At 41.2% G+C, this 14195-nt stretch overlaps 1 protein-coding gene across 1 annotated transcript in view; it reads right to left on the bottom strand.

Moving 5' to 3' along the window:
• Positions 1-3041: 3041 nt before the first annotated feature.
• The window catches only part of hlcs (holocarboxylase synthetase (biotin-(proprionyl-CoA-carboxylase (ATP-hydrolysing)) ligase)), a 29791-nt gene continuing 18637 nt past the window's right edge, over positions 3042-14195 (bottom strand). Inside the window, exons 7-11 of the mRNA XM_066699485.1 lie at positions 7510-7577; positions 6818-6978; positions 5596-5710; positions 5113-5326; positions 3042-4758 (exon numbers count right to left, since the gene is read on the bottom strand). Of these exons, the coding sequence (XP_066555582.1) occupies positions 4587-4758; positions 5113-5326; positions 5596-5710; positions 6818-6978; positions 7510-7577 (730 nt within the window). The 3' untranslated portion in view covers positions 3042-4586. The remainder of the gene's footprint in view (positions 4759-5112; positions 5327-5595; positions 5711-6817; positions 6979-7509; positions 7578-14195) is intronic.

Below are 14195 nucleotides of genomic sequence, written 5' to 3' on the forward strand. Positions count from 1 at the left end.
GATTATCCTGGGATTACTGTTTATAATAAGTGCTCAATACACTTCTGGGCGTTTCTCTAGGGCTGCACTATATTGTAATAAAACCCATGTGTGTCTAGTGCTGGCAAGGTAAATGCTGATCAAACAGAACCCTTGTGGCGCAGAGAGGGGCTTCGATAGATAAACACAAGCTGGAAAACCTTGAGTGTGGAGAGGAATACAACAGACACGCCTCCCATCTACGCCAGGTTAATACCCAAGACAGTGCTGAATAATTTTCCACTTGGAATGAGGGAAGACTCTAAAAAATAAAAGATGAAAGCTGACGAAACCCAAATTAAAACAATGTTGTCGAATTCACTCGCAACAGCACGAGCACTTTAGAGGTCTGATTCATATTCTGAGCCCCGAGTGTAAGATAAAGCTTTGAAATGTCTAGGATTAATAATGTACAATATCAAAAAGAGTGGCAGACTGTAATGGTGTCATTATTGGTTACATCTACTCAAAACATGTTGTTACCTTCTCACATTCAAACAAATATCCACTAAAATGTTTTCAAAAATGATTCCTTAAACATAGCAACACACAACCCCCGTGCTTAGGAAGAAAGCGTAAGGTTGTATTTAAAATGCAATAAATGTCAAATATTTCAAATATGCTGTGAGTAATAAACTGTAAACCGGTAAAGGTGTACATATTTATTTATTTTTTAAATATGAATTTTTCCATATGTGAATTCAGGTAGCTGACATAAAGGTCTCCCAGCATGCATCTATGTCAGTCTCTGGAGACTTCAGATGGAAATGTGGTATTAGGCTGCTAATATTAAAGAGCCACGCAGTGGGATAGATTCCTTTTGACCCGGGAGACCTCCCAGCAAAATTGTTTAATGGGATATCGAGATGGCGGAGTTTATGGATCAGGAGATAAGCTATTTGCGTAATGAACTTTCCAAAGTGCTGCTGGTGGAGGGGGTGGGAGCCGAGACCCACCTCAACAGGGACAGGGAGTCCAGAAGCTCCGGGCCGCTCCTCGGCTGCTCCCTTCTTGGATCCTCTGAGGGAGGGTGAAACAACCTTTACCATCGGCCCGTCTCCATCCTCGTGTGGAAAAGGCCGGTGCAAAACCAGCCACCGTCTCAGTCTCTCTGTGGGGCTTAAAGCTGGGTGCTAGGGCAACGCCTTCACAGGCCACAGCCAAATTATCCTGGGAAATATGCAAACTGCATCAAATCACAACAACACAGTTTCACTTTGCTCAATATGTTCACAGTTTTGCGATTTTTGCTGCTCCTCCCTCGTATACCATTGACGACAGTACAAAGTGGAATTAGTGACGTACGTGAAAATGTCCACCTGACAATAGTGTTTCCTCCAGGGGTGTCGCTAGACCCTATTTAGGGGAGCTTCAGCCCCCCTGTATTTTCTCTCAGCCACCCTAAAAATAATACGATTATGAAGTAACGACGGGGTCAAACAGTCCGACAAAACACCATCAGCCACCCCCCCCGCTCTGAAACTGAAAAAAATCACTGTCAGCACGCCCCCCTCAATCCTGGACACCGTTTGGAAGCCCCCTAAACCTTGAAGTCTAGAGACGCCCCTGGTTTCCTCTCTCTCTCTCTTAAAATTATCCCATATTGTTGGTAAACACAAGACTTCTTTACTGGGTGACTAATTTTATTTATGCATCCCACCACCATCCAAAAAAAATAAAAACATACATATCAGTAAATACATGGATTAATTCATAGATAGATGAACAGATAGTCAAATAAATAACGTTTGGAAGCTGGCTCTCAACCACTGCAATGGAAAACTAAAAACAGAACCTTTTAATTTGGGATTTGAATTTGGAACTGGGCTGTATGTTGTGGCCTCTGCATTGCTTTCTTACATATTTTCACCTCATCTGGCAAAGATGAGCCATGTTTGAAAGTGTTGAAGACAAACGATGTGTCTTCTAAAAGCCCAGCAATGAGCCAAAAATCGATGAAGACTCCCTAACCACACAGGAACGCAGCTTCCAAGTGGGCCTCCCCGCCTCTCTCCGCAATCGCCCACCGCCATCCACCTGCACCGTCCACTTGGCCCGCACTTCATTACTCTCGGCTGGGGAGCGGAAACCCATCCGGCCGGCCACTCTCTCTGAGACATAGGGCAGAGCTGCTCTCTCCCACTGGCATGGTTCTCATTAGCCATTCCCCACGAGGAGTGTCCCCTGCAGCCAGCGCAGCGCAGAAGCCAAGGCAGCGAGGGGGGGGAAGAACACATCATAAAAATGCCCCAAGTTCCTCACAGAGGTGTCTGGGCCAGAACTGCATCTGTACGGTGAAGCTCCACACCGACCCTTGTTGATTGCTTCCCTATCACCTGCTGAGAAATTGAAATCAGACTGCCATCAGCCCCTTGGCATTTATGTAACTGGCATTGCTTAGTCAAATAAAGCATCCCAGCCAAGGGCCCTCTACATTGTGAAAGCAATCCTTCAACAAGGAAAAACTGTCTTCCTGTGGAAAAAAAATTAAAAGTTTAGAAATGCCCTGAGCGAGGCTGCTAATGTGCTCTGAAAAATAAGTCATCAGGCTGTTAATGAGGCAAAACACTCAGGACTACAAGGTCAGATCGCTTTCACTAGGAAAAGTTACTAACTTGGTCTTGTCACCTTTTTCTTTGCCACAGGTAAAAGCACACATCTGTACATTTGTTTACAATTACCGCTTTACAATGATGGACTTTGTTCATTCCCGTTGAGTCTACATCACTGTTTTATACAGATGATCAAATATTAATATAGTTAAACAACTATTTTAAACTAGGCTGATTATACTATCCTTAGATATTGCAATAGTTTTCACAATTAAACTTAATTACACAGCATATAGTGATGATGTACACAAGACAGGACCCAAGTTCTTGGTTGGAGTGGCTGACACTGACTGGATAAAGCTTTAAAAATTACAGTTATAAGAAAAAGACTGATTCTAGAGATTTATAGTCACTAGTGTATATGACACGAGAGCTTAAAAAGTGTAGACATTCGAATTAACCACACCCATGTGAGTCAGACATGAATTTATTGTCACAACCTTTAATTTCAAATGATATTCAAATCAAACCTCTACCCTGAAATGTTGTTATATAATCAGATTTCATATCTTATTCAATGAGATTATGCTAATAGTTGCAAAATGTATGGGTACATTGATTTATTTAAATTAGTTTCTTTTTTTAACAAAAGCATTCATGTTATTCAGTGTCTAAACAATGTTCTCTGCTCTGACATCACAAATACTGCAAATCTCCACAAGGTGTTTTTTTTCTTCTGACAGTAGTCTTGCAGCAAAATAAAAACTCTGCCACAGAAAATACACAAACAAATCGAACCTACTTCAGTATGCATTACAGTGAATAATGGAAATATGAATTAAGAACATTAATACAAAATAGTTTTACAAACCAAGCATGAAAAAAAAGGTCATGTTCCTTGTACACCTGGAAATTGTGTAAACCTGTATATTGTAGTCAGGGACAGCAGCCACAATTTCTACAGTCAGCAAATCTTAAAATACTTGTGTCCTTAATGAATAAGTACATCAGAAGCAAAGGCAAACTGTCATTCCCCCAGGCTCCTTGCGTTTGCATGTGTGTGTGTTTATTAAGTCATTCTGCATTTAGCATTCAAAGTGAGTGCTCCATATTTAGGAATGTGCTATTAATGATGGCAGAGTGCAAAGTTCCTGGGTTATTTGTGAGCTCTGAAACTACAAATGTTAAACAAAAGCTATTTACATGGGACATACTCTCTCTCTCCTTGGACCAGACCCAGCATCTTGGCAGTCTATTACAATGTGTTTGCACTTTTAAGAATAAATTTGCATTAAACCGAGTGACCTTGCATGTCAATCGCATCTGAATGTTGTTAAGCAATTCAGTTTTGGTCCATTTCCAGTCCAACAAGAGATGTTTTGAATTTTAAAGCCCCTCTTATATACTGATGTTACAAAAATAAAAAAAATACAGCTTTTGGCCATTCAAAAGAAAATGCACATGCACCTTGTAAATGTTTTTTCTCCTAAAGGCGTATAAATAATAGTGGCATTTATATATGGATCCAAGTAGTCCGGATAAAGTGACATCTCACTAACTTTTATATTTAACTGGAAAATAACATAATCTGCGGTAAATCAATTTTATTCTGAAATAAGAGCCTATATAGTCAAAGAATAATCTCACCACCCCCTGCAGAGAAACAAATGACACATCTAAATTAGCAACTACCTGAGGTATCTACACATCTGTCTGCAGCAGAGCAGGGTATCCAAATACTGAGTCCTACTGGAGAAGAGTCTTCAGTAAGCATGTATAAAGCAGTCATCATATAATTACTGTATTTCAAATGAGTGTTGCTTGTTCATAAACAAATAACCAGGGTTTTGATTATTTTCCAGTGTTGACGAGTCCTGAAAATGTTTATATATAAACACATGTGAAACGTGGAGCTCCGAGTGGCTCCAGCTGCTGTACCTATAGCAGAGTCTCCCTCAGTATGGGGCTCCACAGGTAGGGAGGCTGCTGTAGGCCAGGGGCTGCAGCGTGGGCCTCTCAGCGCTGCTTGGTGACGATGAGGTTCTTCAGCATGTCGAAGGAGTTGCCGTCCGGCTGCACGGACACCACGCCCTGCTCCTGAGACTCCACCTGCAGGAAGCCGTTGTCATCCAGGCCCACCACGGCCACCTGTGGGCCCGTCTCACTGCCGAGGCGCACCTGGGTACCGCTGGGACAACCCACACAAAAAGAGCACGTCAACAGCCAGAGCACCTGATGTTTGCTCAGATGACTCAAATGCAGTATTTGCTTTTCTTACCTTGTATGTCCCTTCCACTGTCCCTTCCTCGACCTAACACCCACTAACATCAGAGCTAGGGTGTACAGCCCAGGTCCAAGGGAGACACCAGGTCTAGTGTTTGTTTTATCAAATGCTCTTAATTAATTAATCTGTTCAGTTAATTGGCTTTTAACTGGTCAAATAATTAGTGGGTGATAATTTAGAGAGATCTGTGAAACAGAAGGGTAGGAATCCTTTGTAATAAATACATTGTGAGTAAAACAGAGTCTCCGGGCCGCCTACCTGTGCACCCATCTCTTGTAGTACAGGGAGACAACACCCTCTGGGCCTTGTTCCTGGAAAGATGCAATGAGCTGCTCCAGGACTGTCACGCTGCGGGCAATCAGCTGAGTGGTGCTCAAGGGGGCAAGGGCGGCACCCTTCTCCTTGTTGTGCTGATCAATCAGGTCATTGATACAGATGGTTGGGTTGCTGTTGCTCACATTGAAGCCACAGCCTAAAAACAAACAAGCAAAAGATGGTCAAGATAAAGATAAAGAACAGACACAATTGTCAAGTAGTTTGGAGCAACTGAAGATGTCATCTCTCTTTCAGAGTGTATAGCTTCCTTGCCTCTTGCACCTCTGTTGATATTATCCTCATCAACTCCAAAGGTTGAACAGGGTTGCAACTGGCCACTGCTTTATAGTTTTCCTGTCCAAACTCACACAAGCACTGCTAATAACTGTGCAACTGTGACCAAGGACAGGAACAAAAAACACTTACCAATGAGAGCATGGAAAGTTAATCCCATAAGTGTGGAGGTGACCAGGACTCCGCCCAGCTTCATTAGATCACTGTAGTAAATGTCATTGGGCCACTTCACTCTCAGGTCAATGTCCTAGAGGTAAGCGGCAGATTATTAAAATATGTAACATCAAAAACTTCACTTTCCACTGAGTCATGGGGCCATTAATGAAAAGACATTGGTGTCGTGTGAATTAATACCACAACTAATACTGAACTATGGGAAGAAAGAAGAAAGGAGTTGGAAATAGATGAAAGCCTTGTGGGTACAGAATGAAGTCCTCCCCGGGAACCATATTAAAGGTAGAATGAATGATGCTACTGTGCAAATAATGTAAATCTACTGTATTATTCAAAAATACTAGCTTTCAAATTACCCACCCAGTCCCCTAAAAACAAAAACAAAAACAGAAGCAAGTCAAAAGGGGATGCAGAAGACAGAAAAGTTGAGTAATTAATATCTAGTCAGGAAAATAACTGTGTAAAAATGTACCAGTGAAGAACACTAAATCTAAAGTGACATATCGTATATCCATTACTCCCAGCTCCTGTGGGTATCCAGTGTTTTGAAGTCTTGCTGTGGCCCATTTGTAGCAAAGTGTAAATTGCCGTGCCGCTTATTTTCTTTTACCCCTACCCCTCATCAACAATTTATCCGACAGGACCCACTGCAACACACTGCAAAGGCAAACTCGTCAGCATTTAATCTTCATTACGAAAAAACATATTTATGTGAACCAATGCCTGTTATTTTTTTCACGTCATTTAATACTTCCTGTGCAGCGAGCTTCCAGCGCCTGAGCTTGTCTCAAAGGAGCAAGGCCATAAACAGTCGCCGCACAACAGGGGTGTTTTTCATCAAGAGGCAAAAAAAACTAAGCCGTGTTGATTTGATGAAAGAAAGAAAGAAAACAGTTCAAAATAATGAACTGGAACATATATCAGGTGGAAATGAAGTGGGCTATGGGACAGTCATGTTACTAAAGAGCGGAGCTTTCTGCTCTACTCAGGGCTTTCTACGTCTACCGCAGACATCTTTTGTCACAGAAGCTTTCCAACCCTACCCACTTCTACTTTCAGAGCATGTGTCTCCCCTCCTTTCATTTATACATGTTTAAAAAGACCTCCCCCTCACCAGCGTTTACCAGTTCAACCCAGGAGGACTGAGCCACTGTGCCTGAACGTTTTAGAGTGACAGTACCTCGTATCCGGGCAGGCCGCGCACTGCCTCCACCACGGCCAGGGCTGCCAGGTGCTGAAGAAAGGGGATCCTCTGGCCCAGCGGTGAGCAGACGGGCACACGGACATGAAGGGTGAACATTGCACAGCCCAGTGGACTGAGCCACGCGTTGCCTCCGCGGCCTGCCAAGAAAAGGCAGACAGAGCACCTAAAAACATTGGATCAGCACCTTCTTGATTCTACTCATATGACTGACAGTAAAATGGTCGCAAGCTCGCAAGTTTTTCGTTACTGTGACGGCGCTAATTGAAAGGGAACGATCGTGACCAAGTGCTATAAGAATGGTTTCTTCTTAATTTGATTAAATACAATATTCTCACTCATCCATTTATATCTGTAAAAAGGTATATTTTGACAGTACTAGTCTTCGTGGTAAAGGTTTTCTAAATAATTCAACATTTTCATTACTTTCACCCACTCTTTGCTATACCAGGACAATCTGCCCGATATGCTCAAACTGTCAGGTAGGCCACCTTGAATCTGTATATTTTTTACAGAGCCTGTTATGTTATTGACTGAGAAATTAGCATCTGTGGCATGTAACACACAAAGGTTGACAACAACAACAACAACAACAAAAAGAAAAGAAAAGAAACAGAAAAAGAAAACAAGAAAAAAAACTGGATTGGTTGGTGTGGTTGAAAACTACTGACCTTTGCCTTGTGTCTGTCGGGCTGCTATAGCTATTAACCCCATTTCCTGAGGCAGCTGAAGCATCAACCTGTGAATTGTGGGAAAAACCAGTCAGACAGAACCAAAAAAAGAAGCGTTAAACTGCATTGGGGAGGCAGGGGGGCAGTTAATGGTGCACTGAATTGATTTTCTTTCACAGGGAAATAGTTGAAAATGTGGATTTTCTTTCTCATTTATATATATATAGATGAGAAGAGATAGAAAAATAAATGAATGGATCCCAGAACAAAACAAAATGTGTGATATCATTGAAAAACTGAATGTTATAATGGCAATGGGCTGGACACATTGCAAGAAGAGAAGATTGGTTGGTTGGACAAAGGCAGCTATTTAAGGGAAACCAAGAAATGAAAAAGGACCTAGCCAATGTCCACATAAAAGATGGGAAGATTATTACTGGATTTCTTAGCAGATTATATCAAACTTTGCAGACGTGACATGGAAAGACAAGCTGTGGATCGAAGCAAGTGAAAACATCTTGGGGTGCCTTCATCCAGCAGTGGATCGATATAGGCTGAAGGTGATGTATATGTGAATAGTCAAACACTTTGATATTAGTCAGGTGGTTCAGACTGGACTCTCACAGCAACCTTGAGAAGTGGACCCTAATGCACAGCAACATACATAAATCATACACAGACCTGTACTGCATAAAGAAAAGCACTGTTAGTTCTTGTCTGCTCTCTGCCCTGAAGTAGACTTTAAGGCTGCTGGTTTTAAGTTTCTTTAAGCTCATTAGTTTCCTTTACAAAAATACTTTAAAACAAATCTCATATCAGTAGTTGACAATTACATCCAGTGCAAATGTCAGGCAGCAATTAGAAAGACTATCTTGAAATACCACCAAGGCACTCTTATTTACTGCCTGCGGACTGTAATTGAACCCATGACCTTAAGAACAGAGGGTTCATATCCCAGTGTGGCAGTCAAATAAAAACCTGACAAAAGAAAACAAGTGTCCACTTGACCTTCATGTCAGTATATACATTTCCTCTAGGCTTCAGAAATCCACAGATCAAGGGCACGCAGGGATGTCAGTCTCCCAAGCTGCACACAGACCTCTTCTCACACAAAATCCAGAAGAGAAAATAAAATAACATTAAAACTAAGACCGTTTCTTCTGGACACAACATTTTGGGTTGGAGGGGTTTATCAAAACTTCCCCAGTCATGAGGATTCATCAGAATAGCTGAAATTAAAAGATGAACAGGGGCATTGCTGGCCTGCTGAGTCACAGTACTGGGCAACAGAGGCCAGATGAAAATGTTTCAGACATGCAATACACAAATACACAACCAGTGATTCTCTTAGAACACTGGTTACAACACTGCAAGGCCGACATGCATAGGGAAGCCAGTTTGCATTGTAAACCTTGCATGACTATTTTGAACATTACATTACATTTGTCATTTAGCAGACGCTCTTATCCAGGGCGACTTACATTTGTACCCATTTATACAGCTGGGCATTTTACTGGAGCAATCTACCTTGCTCAAGGGTACAACAGCACTGTTTGAACAGGATTAGACTTTTACTGAGAAAATTAAGATCTTTTGTGTGTGTGTGTGTGTGTAACAGTTTGAAATGTAATAGTTACATTATAACATATACATCCGTTGTATATGACAAAATGACAAAAGACATTATTTCACAGGACTTACAGCAATGGACTTACTGCTTGTTGTAATGCTAGTCCACACTTTTTACGCCCTTTTGTTACATGGCCAGAAGAGTACTGTGACATTCCTCCAGCAACAGGTTGTATGTTTGCAAGAGCGGTTTTTCTAGTTTTCTGCATTATAATTTAAGAGATGTTTAAGAATAATACAGTGTCAATTTATTACACACTGCATCGAACTTGTGATCCGCGACAGACTGATCTATTCACTTCAGCCATGACAAAACATGACTTCAGTGAGGTAAATGCCAAGAACTGGACCAAATTTAAAACCTATATTCTATAGAAAACCCAACAATTGCATGAAGCTGCTGAAAGGATGTTACACAATGGGGGATAAAACTGCTTTTATTCCTTTTCCTACATTACAATCAGACTGTTTCCTTAAGATGACTACTGTGAGGTCACCCATTAGTAAAGTAATAATAATAAAAAGTTAAGGGGGAAAAGTTGTAAAGAAAGCGATTTCCTTGTTTTGTTGTGAGCACGGGCAGTAGGGATTGCCAGGTTAATGTTTCCACTAAAGAAGGCTGCAGGCTGTTTAGGTTTATGTCAGACCCTGAAGCTTTTTGCATCTGTCCCACAGAAAGTTAAACATCAACCACACTCAATGCATAATGCCCAGAGGTTAAATGAAGCACATACAGAATGGTACTTCAAGCTTAAAGTGAGATGATATGAAGTCACTGCTGTCAGTTAACATATATATCTTTCCAAGGCCAATATCCGGACCAAGGTGCGGTAGTTGTATCATTTTCTTAGCCATCAGTCTCAGCTGGGGACCCATGTTGGAGTTAAACCTCATTCAATGAACAGCAAACTCTACCTGGGCATTAAAGCAGTCGTGCTATGAAACCCCCGACACAGAAAGGCATGGGGACCAGACTAGACTTTAATACATGTAACAAATGAATTGGTTTTGTACACTGTAGGAGTTCACGTGTAAATGATTACGCTGCAGCACTGAAGACTAGTTCTTACCAGCTAGAGATTGAGGCACTGTCACTAATGGTCACTTCTGACAGAGACGTCCATTCAGTGTCTGAGTGCGATCAGCTCTCAAAGGCACTTTGGCAGGAAAGAAAACGTGGTTCTTATGCACTGAAAATCTTGACAACCATATAATCAAAATGAAAAATTCCTGAAATATAGTTTATTGTATATTTGATTATGATGAACAGTCTAGACGAAAGGAAAAAAAAAATCTACATTTTTCTATGAAAAGCATTCAAATATACACAATATATACCCCTTCCTTCTCTTCAAGAGATGAACACATTTATTTTTAATGTTCCCACAACAATGATAAATTACCCTCAACCAGGTTTCATATTCAGCTTTTATATTAAGAACATGAAGAAAATGCAGCCACAAGTATAGAACTGTGGTGAAAATCGAGGCAGTCTAATTGGCAAACTGATAACAATTAGTTTAAAACGGTGGGGTGAGATACACTGGTAATAATCTGGAGAGAAACCCATCAACAATCTGTCATTTACAGGGAGAATTAAGTTACCCAAGGGATTAGCAGAGAAGACCTCAATTTACTCACCAGTTAACAAAGAATCTAAACTGGCAGTGTTCAAAGAGAAAGGGAATTCATGCTTTTATAATGCAAAGGAACTGTGTCAATGGAGCAGATTAAACAGTTCACAATGAATCCTTCCAATTCACAAGCTACACAACCATTTCTGCAATTGCTTCTCACCACCATTTTTTCAGTTCTCAACTGTTTTTTTCTTTTTTTGGTTTATATAAAATTTGATTTTATAAGTAGTGTAGTTTGAAGATGGTCTTTGTTTTCTTGAACGGAAATAATAGATAATTTTACTTCTCGAAGTCAAAAATACATCCTCATATCTTATGAGGAAGAATTTTCCTCAAGCCTGCAATCAGAGGGCTTATTGATGTATCCAATCCTATAAACTGGTTTTAATGAGGGAAGGGGAAAGCTTGATTTTTATGCTGTGGTCCACATTGATCGTACTTAGTAGTGGTGTCTCGAGAGAAGAGCTGTTTTATGACAACAGCATTCACACAAAAACAAACACGAAAGCTATCCTGACCTAAAATGGGATACATGTACCAACTCCTAAATGTATCTTAAAACTGTAGTTAAAAACCTGTCCGATCAGAAATTAAAAGTACTTCTCTACTCATTTGAAACTGTAGGAATGTGAATTCTCAATTAGAAATTAATGAAACGGGGCACAACTGACCACAGCAAACCAAGCAGTTGCCGTCACACATTGAAAAGCATCAACAATAAAAATATAAAACCTGGTTACAGTGTAAAAAAACTGTAAGGCATGTCAGAACAAAACATAAATATAGATGTCAAGCCTATTGGAATCCAACAGTGAAGGCTATTCTTTTTAAATGAATCACAAAAGTCAAATAATGTATTGTATTATAACTGAGGGGATTAAGAGCAGTCCAATACAGGATGGAAATAGGATAAAAAAGGGATTCCACATCAGATAATTGAAGTCCTGTGTTTTATAATTTTTTGTGCATTTGTTTTCTGATATTCTTAGTTTTCTAATCATTTCTGTGAGCATTCAGGTAGAAAAAAACACTTAAGAGGAAGAAGTACAAAACAAAATTGGCAATCCAGCGATTCTTTTTTATCCCCCCCCACCCCACCCAATCTAGCACAGGTCGGTGTCTCGGCCACAGCGACGGTGAGCACGGAGAGGCAGAGCAGACCGGTTCCTGTTGCTGTCTCCATGCAGGCTGTGCAGTCGGCAGGAACATGACCTCCCCAGCTCTGAGGCAGGTTAAGCAGTCCGATTGAGCACCGCGCCTAATTGAGAGCTTTTACTGTTTGGCAGGACCACCAGAGAACCCTGTGCACTTGTTCGTGACGACGGCACCTCCTTTGCAAATCAAGGCCTGATGAGCGTAGACAGGGGGCCCAGCTGGTTCTCTGGAGTCCTTCAACCAAATAAATGAACTTTTAATAAGAACATCAGCACCTAACAAGGCAAGGAAGGCCAGTCATGACCTCTTTGTCAAAGCGCTAGTGTACTTGTGCAGTGACTAAATTGAACACACCTAAGGGAGGGTATGATACAGCTGTGTGTGTGTGTGTGTGTGTGTGTGTGTGTGTGTGTGTGTGTGAGGTTTCGTATCAAGAATGAAAGGGGGAAAAAACAAGAAAACACAGCTGCCTAAAAGGAGCAGAATCAGGGCTAAAAAATTGTAAGACTGAGATCTAATGTCAAATCTGTAGTCTGGAGAAAGTATGAGACTATGAGATTTCATTAGAAGTTATGCATGAAGTATTTTATAAAAATGACTCCAGCTAAGGACTATCTCAGACCTCAGTCCATCCACATATATAATCACAGCCATAAGTCAGGCTGCCACTTACAGTTCACTTTTTTATTCTTATTTTGTGCCCAATTTTAAATCAGCTTGGCTCACTAGTTAAACCCTCGGACAAGCATGTTACGAAAAGAAAAAAAATACATCCTCACCCACCACAAAGCAATCTGTCAGGTCATCTGATGGATGACCAATCCATCTACTCAATCCTGGCACTGCTCGGCCAATCCTGAGTCTCAGTCCGCTAAAGACAAAGCCCAGATTCCGAAGCAGCGGATTTGATTTTCCTACACATTAGATAAGAGGACTGGGGTTCTAAATGAATTCTAATTGCACTACGTACGTGCATTCATTCGGACTGACATATTAAACGGGGAGCTCTGACGTTTGACTTTTTGAGCGTGAGGAAGGAACCATGTGACACAGCTTCAGCGCGCTTGTGTTGGGAGTGTGCGAAACTGTCAGCGATTGTTGCCGGCTGTCACTCTGAGTGAAGACCTCAGACAGTTTGAGGTTGCAGATGAGAAGGCGTGTCCAGATTTCCTGCACACTGTGCTGCCTGGTCCGGCTGCGAGATGCCAGGTTATTCCCCTGCTGTAGCTGAGGCCGAGTGCGGTGTCCAAGACCTAAACCTGGGAAGCAAAATGAGCCGCTCTGAGTGGAGTTTCATTTTCTCCTACCCCTGATCTCTCTCTTTTGCGAGGCTCTCTGCCATCGTGACCCCACCGAAATCAATCCTGGGCGGATTAACATGTAAAGCAGTGTCGAATTAATTTCTGAAACGCAAATATGAGATCAGTCTTGGATCACACAAAACATCTCACTCCTAAACACACTAATGCTCTTAGACGCGCAGTGAGAGGCTGTCAATAAAAGAAAGGGTGGGGGGTACGGTGTGGGGCGCGGGGGAGGAGGCTCAAGTGAAGAGCAATCTATAATAAGGCCAGCTCAGGCCGGCCGGGTTCTAAAGCTGGAGCTAATGCATTCCTCCAGAAGTTAATCTCATTTTGAAAGCACATCCACTGAGAAGCACAGAGGTCGTCCCTGTGAAACGAAAAATGCATTAAACAAAATCTCAACAACTGCAGGCTGAAAAAAAGGAGAAAAAAAAAGGCACACAATTAGCAATTAGATGCCAACAATGGTCGATTTTCACGGCAATGCAATGTATCAAAGGTGGACATTCTCCTCAGCGCACCGCCCCTCTCCCTCCCAAGAGCCAGGCAATGTAGCTTAAGTTTTCTGACAAAAACAAGTAATGTGTTAATCCTCTCAATTTCACTGGGAAGCTGAAAACAGATGAAGTCAGGCATCACACTGAAAAAGAAATGAAGACGAAGGCTAAATTAAACTTTAGAATTTTTTTTTTTATTATTAAAAAGAGAGAAAAAAAGAAACCAAGTCATTTAGAAATCATTATCTAGGCAGTATGCTGTATAGGAAAATACCAATATTGTTCTGCTTTGGGTTTTTTAAAGTGTATATACCCATATTCAAACTGTTCTGTGTTTGAATAAAAGAAAAAGTCATTGCGGTCGTCACAAAATTCCAGCGGTTCAATTTCAGTGTAGCTATTCTTTAGAATACCTTAGCATGTGAATTTAATAGGATAATGTTAAGCATTTCTTATACAAATAC

Source organism: Amia ocellicauda, chromosome 3 (genome assembly GCF_036373705.1).
Source record: "Amia ocellicauda isolate fAmiCal2 chromosome 3, fAmiCal2.hap1, whole genome shotgun sequence".
Lineage (NCBI taxonomy): Eukaryota > Metazoa > Chordata > Actinopteri > Amiiformes > Amiidae > Amia > Amia ocellicauda.